Source organism: Carassius gibelio, chromosome B17 (assembly GCF_023724105.1).
Source record: "Carassius gibelio isolate Cgi1373 ecotype wild population from Czech Republic chromosome B17, carGib1.2-hapl.c, whole genome shotgun sequence".
NCBI classification, from domain to species: domain Eukaryota; kingdom Metazoa; phylum Chordata; class Actinopteri; order Cypriniformes; family Cyprinidae; genus Carassius; species Carassius gibelio.
Window position 1 is genome coordinate 19,192,546 of NC_068412.1, and position 18,730 is coordinate 19,211,275.

Consider the following 18,730-nt stretch of genomic DNA (forward strand, 5'->3'; position numbering starts at 1 on the left):
ACTTCACCAGAGTAATTCTAGTGAATATTATAGCTATAATTAATAATTATATATGCAATTATGATAATACACAAATGCTCTTGAATACTTTGTCCAATAACCATTTATTGGTATTCATTGAATAACCTAACCCATGTAACACAGCGTACAATCGAGCAAGCAATGAATCAAATGTAACATATTACAGCAGTGATTTTTGGTGCTATCACTATTTAATTTGAAGTAGTGATGCTACCCCTCTGAAATAAGTATTTCCTGGATGGGATGTTTATCTGAGGGTTGGCCTGGCACCTGGCATGTGTTCTGTTTCACAGTATAAAAAAAGAATATGGGCGATGCTCTCTACTTTCATGGCAAGGTAGGTGACGCTTGCTTGCTCTCATTGGCTATCGTGGGATCAAGAGTCGTATAAATCAAACATAAAAAAAAAAACAACTTGTGGCAACAGTGATAAACACACACACACACACACACACACACACACACACACACACACACACACACACACACTGTTAGACAATATTTATGCCCCAGGGGTCCCATTTATAAAACTCTCTGTAGATTTCATCTTGAAAGTGTACGTAGACACAAAAGATAGATTTTGCATACGGACTAAAGTTTTCAGATTTATAAAACCAGGTCACAGAACCTGCGCAAAAAAAAATCCAAGCCAGGTTTGGCACTGGTTTACTAACTTGTATGGATAGTTTATTCAAGTTGCTTCATCTGGGATAATGACGAAAGATATGTTATGAAACTTGAAACCTGTTCATTAATCAGTAATCTGGAATCTTGCCCTAGTGCTTCTCTAAAATTGCTTACAAAATGCAGAATGTAAGTGTTTACGGAGAAGGATATGAATAAAATAATTTATTTCTTTGGGCCTATGCACACAATGTTAAGTGACAAAAGCCTTTGATTTAATCCTTGAACCACAAATCCTTGTGAACCTCAAGCAGCAAGGTGAAAAACAGCTGTCTGAAAGGTTTTCTAAGCCCAGATCAGTGCTGTCTTTTGTCATTCAATTATAACAAAAAAGTTAATCAGTATGACCATACAAACAACCAAATCTGCCAGCATCACCTATGAATGTGTTTCTGCATACTCTTTCTCTAAATTAATCTGTAGGCATTTAGATGGCATATTTTGTCCATGTGCATTAACTGCACAGATGGCAAGACACTATTTTACCAGCATTAACAACCAAATCACAAATCATTCACCCCTGCTGACAAGCTACTATGGGTAGCAGATTGTCTGAAAGACATGGGCACACACACACACACACACACACACACACACACACACACACACACAAAACAGACTTACAACAACAGCATTTTTTTTTAATGACCAAAGTACAAAATGCGTCTGACATCCAGTTAACTTAACCTTTGTTATCCCGTAAAAACTCACCACATAAACCTTGGATTTTGTAGGAAGACACTGAGGAAAGTCTGTGTATCAACAAAAACCATGAAGTTTGAAGATCTAATTACAGAGATCAATGGCTTCGGCAGGTTCCAGAAGATGATTCTTTGCATCAGTCTTGTAGGACGATTCACTTTACCGTGTCACTTTCTATTAAGCAACTTTATCTGCGCCATCCCATCTCACCACTGTGATATCAGTTCTCTGGATGCCGAGGGAATCTTTGGGAATCTGAGTCGGGAGCAGAAACTGACTGTCAGTATTCCAGTGCAAGATGATGGGACTCCTGCTTCTTGTCACATGTTCTCTCATCCTCAGTTTCATCTGTTGACAAACTCCTCCAGCAGCTCAGAACTTCCAGTAGTCCCGTGCCAGAATGGATGGGAGTATGACAACAGCACGTTCATCAGCACTCTTGCCACACAGGTGAGATTTCAGAGAAGAAGCTGCTGCACTTTATAAACCATGTTGTTGACCCCTTTCTTGCTAGGATGGGCCTGTGTGCTGAAAAATCCCTACTTCTACTCCTAATCATTTCAGGATTGCCTTAAACCATTTAAGTTTAAAAAACAATATTAATAAGTACTGTAAAAAGTTTTTTTATTTGAATCACTATAAACTATACTCAAATGCATTGTTTAGCTAAACCTTGAAACCTAAATGAAACGGAGGCTGCGTCTGAAATCTCTAAAATGCTGCCTACGGAGGCAGCACTCCAAGGCGGGAAGGCATCAAGACATGTCCGGATCCAAATTCTGTTTTACTTCCTGTCTCCGGAGGTAACTTCTTCTGATTGAGTTTTGAAGGGAACACTGATGTATCCTTCGCTGCCTTTGATATCCCACAATCCTGTGCATTCCATTCAATGTTATTTCTAGCGGGAAATCAGCATTATAGTACTTAAATATTCATTTAGTTTTCACCAAAACTCATTCTATTTTGTTGTAGATCATTAAACCATTATGCTGCCTCAGAAGCCTGTACGAAATCACTTTCATGAGGTGCCTTCATGTAGAAACAATACCTGCAAAGTCATTGCCTCATAAGGCAGCAAGTCAGTTAGAAATTCTGTGCATTGGAATTAAAAAAAAGAGTTATAGCTTTTCAAATAAAGTAAGAGTTTTTTAGTCACTGGATCATTCTCAACTTAACCTTAAATTCTACTCTTCAGCACAGCAGTAACCCCCCAAAATTAAAGTTCAAACTAATTGTTTTATTTAGTAAATTTCACTATTAGTTTTTACAGTGTCAAGTTAGTATGTCCTCCCTTTCACATAAAAAAAAAAATAAGTTTGAGTTTCAAGGCAACGTACCTTCGAATGAAAATGTCATGATAAAACCAGTGATATATTTCATCCAGATTTACAGTAGTTTTGAAAAGTTCCTGAAGCAGTTCATTACATAATTATTTTCCATCTCTTTTTATTTCTAAGTGGGATCTGGTATGTGATAAAAAAGGTCTGAATAAAGCTGTGACCACCATCTTCTTTGTCGGAGTGATGTTTGGAGCAGCTTTTTTTGGAGGCATGAGTGACAGGTGATGTTTAAAAAAAACAGAACTGTGTATTACGATAAATATTATGAACAATTAGCATTTTTGGAAGACTGCCACAAGCAGGAAATGTTCTGTATAAATAATAATTATAATTATTTTGGTTTGGCATGTAGATTTGGCCGTAAGCCGATGCTGTTGGTGTCCTATATATCAGGAATGGCTTTTACATTGGCCAGCATCTTTTCTTCCTCCTTCATCATGTTTGCAGTGTTGAGATTCTTTAGTGGATTCACCATCACTGGCATCGTTATCGTCTCAGTCGTACTGAGTAAGACCCCTATCTCAGGTCCTCAGATTATGATTGAATCTGAAAATAAAGTAAAATGGCCTTACTGTGCATGTCTTTCTTCAGATGTGGAGTGGGTGGACATTCAGCACAGAAGGCTTGTATCTATAACTGGCAGCATGGCATGGGCTGTTGGGAGCACCTCATTGTCTCTTTTTGCATTCTATATCAGAGACTGGAGATGGCTGACAGTGGCCGTCACGTCACCTTTACTGCTATCCACAGTCCTCTGGTGGTAATGGACCTTGCATATTCTGTCAAATGAGTAAATTTAAGGTAAGAATGTTCTATAGAGCAAATGTCTCTGATGTAGGTGGGTTCCAGAGTCGGCTCGGTGGCTGATAGCCAATGGGAGGGTAGAAAAAGCTCATTATTATCTTAAAAAATGTGCTGTCATGAATCGCAAGGAGGAAGTTATTTCAAGAATCAAACCTGAGGTAAAAGAAAATGATATATAACAAGGGATTGATCAGTTTTTTTTAAACAATTGTCAGTCTGTAAGCTAACTACAGTACATCTCTGTCTTTCTTCTATAGGCTCTCTACATAGCTACAGATGAGGGCAAGAAAAATTATTCATACCTGGACCTTGTCAGAACCCCTAAGATGAGAAGACTGGCTCTTCTAACAGGAACCATATGGTGCGGAAATGATCCACAGTTCAACAATATCTGCCCACATTTTATTTTTTTTATAAAGATTTTTAAATGGTCTTTGTTAAAGAGATAAAAGCCATAAACTGAAAAGCCAGTTATGAGGTGAAACACACTGAAAACTTTGATTTAAAGCAAATAAGTTCAATTCAATTAAATTCAATTCACTTTTCAAATAAGTATTTGAAAGTCAGGCAAAAATCAAAAGAACACGTCTGTGCTTAACAGCTTTTTTTTTTTTTTTTTTTTTTTTTTTACTTATTGTAAAATATGTGTTATTTAAACATATATGAGTTTGCTTGTTTCTGTTCTATGATCGGTGAATATTTCATTGCAGAATCATAGGTAATGTAGTTTCTCTTGAGGATTCCTGCAATTAAATACAATTACTGTATTTAAAAAAATAGTTGAAGTAATGCAGGCTGTTGGCTTCATTATAGCCTTCAGTGGCACTAGATTACAGAAAAAAGAACAGACGTCAGTGTCTGGATAACAATTAATCTACCAATGGCTTTTCACTTCTCACAGGTTTTGTGTTGCCACTATGACCTATGGTATCAGCCTCAACATCACAGGCTTTGGACTAAATATGTACCTCACTCAGTTTGTGTATGGAGCCATTGAGGTTCCATCTAAACTGATAGTATATTACATGCTGGAGAAGATTGGTAGACGCAAAACTGAAGCAGGAGCTCAGCTGTTGGCTGGAATCAGCCTCATGATTAACATATTCATACCCAAAGGTAAGACTGGCAAAAACAACATATGATTATGCAATGATATGATTACATGTGCAAAAGTAATGTTGCTACTGAATATATTGGAAAAGCAGTATTATCACTTTTATATGACAGATTAACAAGACTTTAAAACTGCAGACATCATTTCGGTAGCCGGCTATATTGCCTTGTAAGACTCAGTGAGCACACTGTATGTCTGTTATTGTTCACATCAGACCAAAATGCCTTCTAAAACACAGGAGAAGGAAGTTGAGAGTGTATTAATAATCATTACATATGCAATCATGACAGTACTTAATAGCACTTGGAGACCTTGTCCAAAAAACATTTATTGACATTTACTGAAAAACCTAACCCATGTAACACACTGTACAATCGAGATAGAAATAAATGAAAAATATTAGTAAGTATAGCTGTGTTTTGGGTGCTAACGCCATACCTAAAGATAACGCTATTTATTTTGAATGAGTGATGATGCCTTTCTGAAACGAGTTTTTCCAGGGTGAGATGTTTGAGATACGCCTCCACCTGCTGGCGGAATGATGTAACTGCAGGAACAATCACAATTTTAACTGTGAGACGCTGCTTGGTCGATTAGATTTCGTGGATCAAAACTACAACTGTATAATGCATAATAAGATAGAATGAAAAAAAATCACTTTAAAGCAAGAAATAGAGGTGGCATAAGCGTATTCAAACTTTAACTTATACCAGAAATGCCACTAGAGGATACAATATTTTGTCTATTGAGACATCCTCTCTTTCACATTCAGATCAGTGGGTTGGTCGTACTGTGGTGGCAGTACTGGGTAAAGGTTTCGCTGTTGCAGCTTTTTGTACAATTGTATTATTCAGCTCGGAGCTTTACCCAACCGTCCTCAGGTAACAATTAAAAACAGTCAACATAATGATATATTTACTATTTGATATAAATGTAAAATAAAGGAGTGCGTATTTTACATTCGCATCCTACATACATTTCCTCATTTCATAACTAAATAATTTATATGACTGGATTCTTCAGGCAAAATGGGATAGGATATAACTCGTTCATGGGCCGTCTGGGAGTGTGTTTGGCTCCTCTAGTCCTGCTATTGGACAGTTTTTGGGGCCACTTCCCTCAGACTATCCTGTGTTCTGTGGCACTCATTGCTTCTGTGGTGGCCTGGCAGTTACCTGAGACACGAGACAGGTGTCTGCCTGAGACTATAGAGGATGTCGAGGAGACTGGGTAAGTCATAACCTACTGTATAGTATTTTGTTAAGGAAATTATAAAAGACTTGTATTAACACACTGCTGAACACTACACTTATGTAATTCTATTGAGCCAAAGAAGTCAAATTGAGACCAAAACAGATGAGGGTGTGTTTAATCTAAAAGAATCTGTAAAGTTTATACTGTGTGTTCATTAACCAATTAATTTTTTTCTCATATTGAATAGGAAAAATCTCATTAAAGATCATGACAAGCAGGAGGATGAGGAGAAAATAACAACAAATTAAACCAATGAGGACCACTGAGATTGTGTGCAGATTCAGACTTAATTTAAACCTATTCCCTGAAAGAACAATTGCAAAGTTATTTTAAAGTGTTTTATTAGTTACACAAGGATTTACAACTTTCTCCAGTGCCATGTAATAATTACAGATCACAGGCGTGAATGAATAAATGGAAATTGTGAGTTTGTTTGTGAAAAACAGTCAAATCTGAGAGAAAGAGCCTATGTATGTGTGCATGTTTAAGTGACTTTTTTTTTTACAAGATGCCAGTGGCCATTTCTGATGATCAGAATACATGCAACATGCAACTACATTTGCATATATCCATGTGAAAATAAATCTTTATACCTTACAATTGTTTTTTATATGTAAAAAATATTTCTGTAACAAATAAAAAAAGGGCGCTTTCCCTTGTGACTTAATGTTCGGTTGGCATTTCATTCTCTGCATTCTCTTTCTCGTAAATGTAACAGCCCACCTTTCCAATGTTTACACCTTTTGGTCCATAAAGGTACCCATAGCAGGGCACATGGCAGTACGGGCTGCCCTCATGCTGCGGAAAACAGAGGAAATACTGCAAATTATTAAGGAGTTTGAAGCGATGATAAAGCAATCATCATGGTAGATATTCTACAAATACATCATTTACATTAAATACAGGATTTACATTTCAGATTTAGCTACTGTTTTAATCGTGTAATTTAATATTTAAAACAACAAAATAATAATAATAATAATAATAATAATAATACAAAAATACATGCGAATACATCTCTTCAGAGATACGTAGTAGTAATTGCATATTGTGCTTTAATAAAAGTAGCAGGTTATATGACACATTTGTGAGTACCTCTGCATGACCACCAGGGGTCAGTGTTTTCTTGCACCTCATACAGCGAAGACAAGGCCTGTGCCAGTTACGACCCAGTGACATCACCTTCTCAGCTGCAGCATTAGACCATGACATCACATTACATCACTGTTTTTAATGGTTATCTATACATAAAGAATAATATCAAATGTATATTCAGAAAATTAACATAAGTGTTTATTTTAAAATAATTAGATATAAAACATGGAATAGATAAAACATAAATCACTTAATTATACAATTTTACATATCATTTATAACTTGACTGTGTATGGCTTAAACATAACTAAAAAGTTTTTAAATGTTAAGTCTATTAAACTAGGAGTAACTATCATAAACAATAACTTATCTTTGACTATCACCTTAAGCTATTTAAAAAAAAAAAAAAACATTTGTCTTGACTGACTTACTGACTGTAATTCTTGCTGTTCCCCTTTAAAAGAACTCAAAATCTCAGAGTGGTCAGAGCGAATACTGCACAAATACAGCAGCACAAAACCATACACACTCACACACAGCAGCCAACCACAGACATTCCTGAAAGTTCTCAAATGTCTGAAAAGTCATAGTTTTGATTCACTGGACTCACCGAAATAAACTGCCTTTCCACAGCCGGGACACAGATAAGTCTCTCCAGCAAACATACGTGTAGGCACAGTGGAAGCTAAAAACAAGAGCAAAATCTTTTATGTATCTGTATATACATTTTATTTTGCTTTTATATTCATATCTCTGTGCATGATAAAAGTTGATGAACTATTACTATAATTTCAGCCCCAGAGGACAATAATTCATTTCTGCTTTGATAAGAATCTGCAGCATTTCCGTTCCCAAACAAACTTTAAATCAACACTTCTGTCTCACATCAAAGATGACAGACTGTTACCAGTTATAGATCCTAATGTCTTCTTCTGTGCTCATTTTATCATGGTGCTTGGCTCACGTGTTTGGGAAATGCATTACATTCTGAGACATTCCTCCGGACGTTTCTACAATGGTCCCTAAATCCCTCCCCTAACATTCCTGCAATGTCCTGCCTGTCGGAAAACACCTATTAAGGGGAAATATTTTAGGAAAGCAACCAATCAACGAAGGCCATTAAAATTCCACCGCATTAAAATCCCAAGGGGGTCACTATAGAAAACCATCCTCCCACCCCTCCATTACAACACACACGTTTAAGTATTTCTGTCTCCCACTCTGTGTGGGAATCTGTGTATGTGTGGGTTAAAAGTGCCAAGGAAGTGTTAATGTATAATGGAATGTGGGGAGTAATGCAGCCTGGAATAGTGTGTTTATACACATAGAGTGGCTAAAAATAGCATATGGACACATTTGGACACTTAAGTCACACTTAACTATGAATAAATGTCATTTCACTACAAGACAAAATATTAAATCAAGAGGCATCTGCAGTCAAAAGATGCTAGACCTTTTTTCAGGAACAACCTTCTTTTTTGGCCATTTTCGAATACTTTTGTCCGACTGATATCAAGGTGATTTTAGTAGATGTAGGCAGGGATGGATTATGACACAGCAGTGCCCTGGGCACGGACTGATTAAAGGCTTTTTTTTGTTTTTTTATTCAAAATTTTCCCAAACTTGTTAATTATATCATAAAATATCACAATTCTTAAACATAAATAAATACATTTTGCACCTTTATAGATCATGTTAGTTTATCTATAATGGGCTATGGGAAAAGTAGCTTAATATTAGTGTAATCTATTAACTAGCCTATGCATAAAACCATCTTTTAACTTAGATATGGGTGTCATGTCATAACGAAATTACATATGACAATATGACTGGCTTTGTATTTAACGTAAATTTAATAAAAAAAGTTACTAATTGTAAGCAACTAATTATAACACTTTCAGTGTACATAAAGAGAGCAAATAATATTAGCATTTTCAAAGAATTATAACTTCAGTCTAGACAGAGTTCAAGCACTCTCAACAACTCCCATTATAATAACTGAAGCTGTTTATACTGTGAAATGAATATCTTACTTACATCATACACAAATCTGCACTTTGTTTATGAGATAATTCTCTGGAGAGCAGCATTTAGTCAGTGAGCGTGCACTGAACAAAACAAAGGCTTTTCAGCGATGACTCATCTGAATGCCTCTGATTTGCCATTGCATTCATAAACTCAACAGAATCCTGTGTGATCGGTTATAACACATCTGGTTCAGCGCCAGCCAAAGCACGAATGCAGATTTGAATTTGGCAGATGAAATTGCACTGCACTGAACGTTCTAATCATATTAAATATATATATATATATATATATATATATATATATATATATATATATATATATATATATATATATATATATATATATATACACATTATTCAGCCATTTCTGGTCTTTGGGAAGCTGCATTCAAAATCTACTATGCTTAAAATCCTGAGTGGGCACGGCTGAAATTGCGTTCCTGGAGGAGCAGTATTTCGGCTGGGCCCCACTTTGGTCTATTGACCTGGGCATGTGCCCGGTAGGCCCGTGCATTAATCTGTCCCGGGATGTAGGAAGCCAGTTCCCTTCAAGTTCAACAGGTGTCCCACAGATGCGTTCACCACATTAACTGAGGACATTCACCACTAATGTTTGACAACCAAAAAGTGTCTAAATGCTTAGATGTCATTTTTGACAGTATATTATGCAAAACACTTTCACCTCTAAGTTTAAGAATAAAAATAAAAAGGTAATTGAATTTGTGACTGTATCTCTGTTTTTTATAATCTCAGTGTCATTTTGATTCAAACTAGATAACGTTTTTCTTATTTGAAGGTTTATTTCATAATTATCATTATTATTATTTTTTTAATTTTTTTTTTTTGCTGTTTGATCATTTCAAGGCTTTTTGACAAATTTCTGCTAGAAAAATGTTTGTGATACACTGATACATAGCAATCTTTTCTCACATCTAAAATGAATTTGCTATCACTTTAGATCAATCTAATGTGTCCTTGCTGAATACAGTCCCCCAGCAGTCTGTCTTACAGTACCTTTAGGTTGATTGAAGCTGATCTGGGAGCTGGTCCAAGGTGTGGTGGGCGAACTGTCTGAAGGGCTGTTACATGATTTGTTGACGGGTGTCTGAGTAGGTGTTTCGTATATGTAAGACCCCGCCCCACCAATATTTACACCTACCAATGAGAGGACAGAACAGTGAGTACCATTCCATTACCAAGCAAGCAAGTGTTAATGGTTGATAAAGCTCATATCAAAGTGTTCAGACTCTCCTATTGTAGATAGCATTAGACAAAAGCCAAAAATATCCTCTTGAGATCCTGATAAAATGGTATATTACAGCCTGAAACAAGCATATCCTTACGTCTGAGTGTCCATTAGTATAATATATTCACTGAAACCTAACATCTTACAAAAAAGTACTTTTTTTTTTTTTTTCAAACAAACACACACACACACACAAACCTCAGTCAGCCACTATGCGTGTCTCTTATGTCGTCACTGGATCTGCTTTAACTCTTCTGGTGACTGGGGTGTTTAAGAAGACAGGGCAACTTTTTTTTTTTCTTTTTTTTTGTGGATATATGTGTAGATGATCATATTTGTATGCATTCGGGTAGCCACTATTAATATGGTTTGTAAGGGAAAATAGGACTCCCTATGAGTGTAATCATCTCTCCATGTCTGTGTAGTTTAGATCCCATTTAACAGACACAGTCTAATTAGAGTTTCAAATAAAGGTACTGAATGAAATGTCCCTGTAAGATCTGTTTCAATCTGATAGACCTGCTTTAATCTGGATGATTTCAACCAACATGTGGGAGATTTAAAATTAAACAAGCAAAAATAGCTCTTATTAAACTTTTTTCAGTATGTTTTACATAAAATATATTATTTTCCAGATTGAAGGAAATAAACTAAAACTGATCTCACAAACCCTCTTTCTTTCTTTATCTCTCTCTCTCTCTCTCACACACACACACACACACACTTTCTCTCTCTCTCTCTCTCTCTCACACACACACTTTCTCTTTCTCTCTCTCTCACTCACACACACACACACACACACACACACACACACACACACACACACACACACACACACACACACAGGATAATGTTTCTAGTGGTTAAGTGTACTGTCTTTGCTTGGAAGGTTATTCTAAAAGTCACTGCAAGTCAGATGTTGTTAAATGAGCCCTGATTCAAACCTTTATTTCTTGTACAGGAATACACATTGCATAAAGAGCAACTACCACTAAAACCAATCAGCAGCAACATATAGTACATACCTTTTGGTCCAAAGAGTGTTCCATAGCAGGGTTTATGACAGTAAGGCAATCCATCATGCTGTTTGTGACAGAGAAAATCTCTTTAATTCCATTTGACTTTTGTTTTTATTTACTAAGCAGAATTTCTTATTTCAGTGCAGCTTTGCTGCATAGACAACAGTTTTTTATGTCAATGAAACACACTAAACCTAATGAATACAGAAAATAATTTTCCCAATTCAGTTTAAAAGCTGACACAATCTAAAAAAAAAAAAGACAAATATTCTGACATAGCAATATTATATATATTCTATGATTTTTTTTATTACTAAATATTAAAATTAATAAAATAAAATGATCATAAGTATGTGTGTGTGTGTGTGTGAGAGACAGAATAAAAGAGAGAGGCTTGTGTCGTGCTGGATTCATTAGAGGTCTTTGTTTATCCTTCTGTTCCTTCCTGCTCCTCCCAGACTGCATAAAAAGACCCAGTCAGGATCAAATTGGACTGAAATTCAAGCCTTCTCACACACACACACACACACACACACACACACACACCTCTATTTTAGAGTGCATGCATTTAAGTGCATGAGTGTGCACATAACGCTGCTGAGTGATACATATTAGAAAAATACGTAATGCATTTATTTTTACATTTACCATCAAGGATTTTGAATGTATATTTTAGATATTAAAAGCAACATTTATCTCAGCATCTCAGTTGTGACATGAGCTAAAAAATACAGTTTACGTTCCCACTGAGAGCTCTTTTTGCAAAATATAGAATTAGGAAGAGAAGGCAGTCGACACCTGCAGCGAGTGAACACCAACAACACAACCTCCTGCTGTTTTGAACACAATAGAGAAAAAGAGCACACACAATAAATGGAACATACTGACTGTAATAAAAGAGTAACAAAACTAAATATATCCTTCAGTGAGACAATGGAGAGCTGTTTGTCCATCCATTTTTATCAACACAAATGAGAAAACACTAGAAAAGACAAAACCCTCCTTCATTTTAGGTCAGAACTCACCTTATAATTAAACTAAAGCTATGTGTGCCTATTATGTTTGTGTGCATGCAAGCGCGAACGTGTTGAGAGAGAAGGAGGGAGAAGGAAGAAAGGAAGAGAGGCAGACAATTGTTTTCTGGTTTGAATGGACACTTATCTTTGTCCCTCTATTGTCCTTGTAACAGTTCTGGTAAAGACCCACAGTAACACTAAGTGTGGGAGAGGACGAGCATACAGATATACCTACTTGTTCAGTAAAATGATTTGAATTGGACTAGCTGTACCGGACTAAACGTGTTTTAAAATGACAGATTAAAATACTGCTATTTCTTTAGGAATTTCACTGCGGTTTAAGAATATTATGATTTACATTTCCTCTAAGAGGCAAGTAGCAGTAAAGCCCAAGACTAAAAGAATCTGTTTCACTTCCTGTTACCACAGCCAGTCGGTCTTCCCCCATAGTTCTTGTTGATCCCCTTTCTCTTTTATAGTGCAAAACTGACTTTAAAAAGCAACTTTCAAGCACTTTTGTAAGGAATACTGAGGATATTTATTTCTTGTCCTTTCGTTCTTTGCTATTTTGGCATTCAGGGTTCAAAAGGAGTATGGGAATGGCTTTATGAAAGAGTTTCAAGAAAACAAACACGTTTAAACGTTCCATCCAATATTAAATAGATAAATAATCAATATATATGTAATTGTTATTTTTCCTTGACAGTAAGAGAACATTCCAGACAGATCCAATCTAATTACTATAAATACTCAAATCTGTGTTTACAGTCATTATAGGACTTTCAATTCCTCCATAAACGTCTACTTGTGATGACAGACAAGTCTGCGGGTGAAATACAGACTTACAAAGGAATGGATGAATGATCATTTAACCCAAACATGGAAACTAGAAAACACCAAACCACTGAACGAGAAAACATCTCCTAACTTATCAGGCAGGACTCTCACACATGTCAGGTCAATATAAAAGAGAGAGGAAACAAAGAAGAATGAAAAAGAACAATGAGGGGCACCCAAATAGAAGTTGACAGGGATGACCTACAATCAGTGTCAGTTCAATGGATTGAGCTTGTCTGATCGCCTGCTAAACTACAGCACTGTGGATGTGCAGCCTTCACTCTGAGAAACTCTGCTGATGCATTCAGACCAAGAAATAGGACATACAGAATCATCAGGGATCCTGTGTGTGCTCTCTGATCAAAGGCATCAGCACTGGAGTCAAACAGGTCTATTGGATCAAAACAGATTTTTAAAGAAAATCTAATATTTAATGAACTAGACATTGAGATTCACAAGGAAATAAACAGGTAAAAGGAAAGAAAGAAAGAAAGAAAGAAAGAAAGAAAGAAAGAAAGAAAGAAAGAAAGAAAGCAAGCACAATGATCAGAGAGAGATTTCTTTAATGTCATCTCAGTCTGCAATATCAGCTTTAGTTCTGCTTACCTCTGCATGGCCTCCAGGAGACAGAATCTTACTACATCGTTCACATTTCAGACAGAAACGGTGCCAGTTTTTCCCCAGAGAACTCACTTTCTCAGCTAGAACAGGGAAAGAGTGTAATGTGTTATCTGATCAGCATCTGTTACACATAATAGTGAGGTTGACTGCATTAATTGCAGTATTGTATATCTAAATTACACACAGTTAATAAGATTGCACATGTCATGTAGTGATAAACTTCTGTTTGGCTGCTTTGCATGTCAGTCAAACAGCCTCTTCAATTCATGTTTGGTTTTTGACCAGTAAACGCAGCTATGTAAGTGGACTGTATGTTAGTCAAAAACCTAACTTGGTATGAATAGCATCACATGGTCTTCTTGTTCTATGTTTCTGAAGTGAAAGGAAACATAACAATAAGGAAAAATAGAAATATCAAGTATACATGCCATTAAGTTTAGGGTATGATTTGAAAAAAAAAAAAAAAAATGAATTAAATACTCTTATTCAGAAAGGATGCATTAAATTTATCCAAATTGACAGATCTTTTGTAATATTATAAATGTTTATACTATTTCAAATAAATGCTGTTCTTATGAAGTTTCTTTAATCAGAGAAACTGTAAAAAAATGTATCACCTTGGAAATATTAATCATTACAACGGTTTTCAACACTGATAAGTGTTTCTTGAGCAGCGAATCAGCATATTAGAATGATTTCTGAAGGATCATGTGACACTGAAGACTCCAGTATTGACTGCTAAAACCTTAGCTTTACTATCATTTTAAAATATACTAAAATATACGTTATTTTGAATATAAGAAGAAACTTCTTTCAAAAACATTTAATAAATCTGACATGCTCCAAATGTTTGAAAGGTAAAGTACTTAGAGTTATATGTGTGCATAGTTATAGTTATTGTTACAGTAAAATCGTAGATCATTATAGTTGTGTCCAGCTCAGCAAGTGCTGAAATGCATTTTTTAACACAGCAACTGCAATTTTGTGTGTTTGTGCATTTATATCTGAAGAGATATCTATAAACAATATTTACAAGAGCTCTTAGAAGATTATCCACACAAAATACTAATTTTTAGGGTGGAGTCTGCATCTGTGTTTTCATTTGAACAATGCAGCATCAAAGGAGAGGAAGAACAAACTGGTCCATCTGAAGAAATGCTTGAAATAGAGATCCTGTTTCAGTCCGAACCCTGCTGAGTCAGTTCTACTCCTATCAAGCGGATGTCGAAAAGTGTATCTTATCTCTGCCTTTCTGATCTTCACAAGCAATTTTTGTGCACACTTAAACGAACAACCATTTCACAGATATAAAAAATAATTATTAATAAAAAAAAATCATTAAATCATTTAAACATTAGGGGTTAGCAAGATTTTTTTTCTTTTTCTTCTTTTGAACTTTCTGTTCATCAATGAATCCTGAAAAAAAGGTATTTTTTTTCAGTTTTTACAGTTTTTACAGTACTACTTAGCAGAACTGTTTCCAAAACTGGTAATAACATGAAATGTTTCTTGATCAGCAAACCAAAAAAGGATCAAGTTACAATAAAATACTGGAGCAAGGACTGTTAAAAACTCATCTTTGACATTACAAAAATAAATGGCATTTTAAAATGTATAAAAGTAGAAAACTGTGATTTAAAATCTAAAGAATATTTAATAATATTACTGTTTTTTAATATATTTTTTATCAAATAAATGCAATTTCTTAGCCACCCCAAATATTTAAATGATATTGTGTGCTGATATTCAGCCAGCTTCAGTATATTTTTAAATAATATATTTAAAAAACTTCCATTGCACGAAAAACTGTTTGCACGTGTTCTCTCACTCATAAACAGCTCACAAATAAATAAGTAAAATAAAAAAATCAATAGTTTGCTATGAGCAAACATGCAGTAAACAGTCATGGACTTTGAAGCACATGAGTGAGAAATACAAGCAATTCAGGGAAAAAAAACACTTGTCAACATTCCACAATCAATCAATATGCATATTTTCTGCAGTTATAATATACTAAGAGAAAGAGCTATCATATGATATAAAAACATTTTCCAGGTTGACGTTGTGCACTGTGGGGTCTAAACTCACCTCCCCAATGCCTTACACACTAGCTAGCAGACATTCCTAGGGTTTGTCTCTCTCACACACATTTCCTCGCACAAAACTAGTCAGGTCAAAACAGAGAGCACACTGACTCAGACATATTCAGAAGTCTAGTCTCAGTGGGGATATCAAATCAAGTCAACACAGCCAGAAAGAGAGTTACTCCATCCGCTAACCTGCAACAGTAGCACAACAGATCCGCTCACTTTGTTCAACAGTCCCTTGCCAAATTCTTACGCAACACTGTCACCCAATTCTCTTTTCACGGGCTATAGCATTTACTAGTCCCGTGGATACTGGATGCCAGGACAGAATACTAAACAGGAGCCGACAATAACGGGACAGACTAGAGAACATCCTCCAATGCGGCTGTGGGAGCGTCAGGGTCACTTGTGCTTGACCTTTGAATAACAATACTTAGTTTGCACAGACTGCAAAATTAACCATTATCTTCTTCTTGAAACTGACAGATTGGGGTCCTGGAGATCTCTATGCTGTATGCAGGAAAAATAATAATAGTAATTTTTTAATTAACATAGGCCTATTTTACCCTAAATCTTTTCCTCTGACCCAGTTAAACTCATTAGATTCATTTTACTCTTTTGCAAAGGGACATAGATTTATGTTTATCAAGTACACACACACACACACACCACTGCCACTAACAACGCAAATGATAAAATATTAGTGTTGTTGAACTATTAAACAGGATTTAAGACCCTAAAAAAGAAAACAAAGTATTCAAATCACACTGATTATAACCGAATGACTGTAAAACAAACAAATACGCGTTTCAAAGCATTGTTATGTAACGTTAACTCTGTCAAGATTTGCAGAAGTGAATTCGTTTATCAAAATAAATTTCCCCTGACCTTTTGGCACGTATTATAAATGCCCTGCTATTTGAGTCAATTATTCCGTCCAGTCCAATGATACAGTAACAATGAAATTAACTTGACTTCATCTGCTGAATGATAGTTCCAGTGGAAAAACTCTCACCGAAAAACACAGTCTTATCGCATCTTGGACAAATAGACGTCATTCTCTAGAAGAGTCTTGTTGTCGCGCAGGTTCGGTTCTGTTCGTCTCTTTTCGTTTTGTCGCCTGTCCCTCAGCGCCGCTGCAGCGCACAGTGTGCAACACGAGTCGCGCCGCGGCGTTTATTTAACTTTAAACAGCCTCCGTGCTTGTCTCATGAATATTAAATACATAGCGTGACGTCACGCCAGTAAACTCTGATTGAGTGAAAGGTAGCAAATCCTACTATACTGAAGGCTCGGCTTGTAAATATTAATTAGGAAACGTGACTGGACGCCCCAAGGTTACCAAGCAACGTCAACTTGACCTTGTTAATATTCATAGTCTTTGCCATAGTGGGATTGGTTAAAGCGCATCGAGCTGCGTGGCACAGTTACGCCATTCATTTGGCTTGACCAGAGGAATGTTTCTTATACGCCAATCAAAAGAAAAACACACAAAGCTATCCATCAAATTTTCCCGTCTACCCAAGCTTGTCACAAAATAAAAGTTGTTTTACTCTGTCTTTTCTTTTGTCGCATGACTCTCTGGACATTTAGAGAGCGGCATTAAAACGAAGCATTCCTAAAAACCGTGGAAATCTGAGAGTAGGTTACCTGGTATTTTAAAGGCGCCCTAAAGGATGTAATTCTAGCAGAATGTGATATGTTATTTTCATCATCTCTATAGGGTTTCATACTGCCACCTGGCGTTTTAGATGAAAAACACAGCAATGACGGTCTTTTTCATTTGAAAGATTTAATAACTCAAAGCAAGGCAGCAGCCCTGGGTCCAACCTCGCCACCTGGATCTTGTGTTCTGCAGTGAGGACCTTCTCAGGCAAGGACACAGCAGGCAGAACAAACGTGTTTCTTTTTTTTTTTCTTGGCACTGGTAAATTTTTAGATCTCCTACTTCCATCAAATGTTTTTTTTTTCTTCAGACTAGTGGAATAATAATAGTAATAATAATAAAACATTTAAATTGTTTGTTTGATCACAATTTATCTGTAGGCTACATTTTAATTACAGTAGCCTATATTTTCTCAAAATAAGTTTCCAAGTTTTATTCATATCATATCATATATAAATATATATATATATATATATATATATATATATATATATATATATATATATATATATATATATATATATATATATATATATATATATATATATATATATATATATATATATATATATATATTTTTTTTTTTTTTTATTGAGGAGTTCGTTCAGATATCCTTTGCCTGATGTCTCCATTGTATTAACTTTATTTAACATTTTATTAAAACAGCAAGAATGAAACCGAATTTTGGACCTGGCTTTATCCAGTGTTTAGATTTCTATTCTGGAAATCTATTCAAATTAGTGCATGCTTATTTATGCCATTTGCATAATTAAACATACAATTTCAGGTTTTTTTTTTTTTATAAAACACTTTGTTAATGAATCCTACTGTGTGATTGGCCATGGTAAAATCGTTTTTTTATTTTTTTTATTAAGCACACTGAAGTGACCCGCAAATCCAAATTTCACTGTAATATTATTCCAACTTCATAACAGGACATTTTTTCTTTCTATGGAATACAAAAGGGGATGTTAGGCAGAATGTTAGGGACTGTCAGCCTCAGGCAACATTTACTTTCTTTGCTACTTTTCCTATACAATGAATACTGTCATTCTGTGAAAGACTGTCAGTCTACCTAGCATCTCCTTTTGTGTTCCATTAAACAAAGAAAGACATATGTGTTTAAAACAACATGAGGATAAATAAATAATGACAGAATTTTCATTTATGAACTACTATAAACCCAAACTTTGTTGT

The 18,730-nt window shown here is 35.5% G+C and overlaps 2 protein-coding genes across 2 annotated transcripts; one reads left to right on the forward strand and one right to left on the reverse strand.

The window, feature by feature from the left end:
- The first annotated feature begins 1,338 nt into the window (after positions 1-1,338).
- Positions 1,339-6,586, forward strand: slc22a7b.3 (solute carrier family 22 member 7b, tandem duplicate 3). Its single transcript, XM_052581121.1, has 10 exons — positions 1,339-1,857; positions 2,865-2,968; positions 3,100-3,254; positions 3,339-3,507; positions 3,586-3,709; positions 3,809-3,912; positions 4,453-4,667; positions 5,438-5,546; positions 5,689-5,895; positions 6,107-6,586. Exons 1-10 carry the CDS (start codon positions 1,477-1,479, stop codon positions 6,165-6,167), a joined length of 1,629 nt encoding a protein of 542 aa, XP_052437081.1. The 5' UTR covers positions 1,339-1,476; the 3' UTR covers positions 6,168-6,586.
- crip3 (cysteine-rich protein 3) lies at positions 6,244-17,051 on the reverse strand. The gene is made up of 7 exons (XM_052581122.1): positions 16,883-17,051; positions 13,766-13,860; positions 11,313-11,370; positions 10,056-10,196; positions 7,625-7,699; positions 7,015-7,109; positions 6,244-6,717 (listed from the first exon to the last, which is right to left on the reverse strand). The coding sequence occupies exons 1-7, from the start codon at positions 16,923-16,925 to the stop codon at positions 6,583-6,585; spliced, it is 642 nt and encodes a 213-aa protein (XP_052437082.1). The 5' UTR covers positions 16,926-17,051; the 3' UTR covers positions 6,244-6,582.
- Between the last annotated feature and the right edge of the window lie 1,679 nt (positions 17,052-18,730).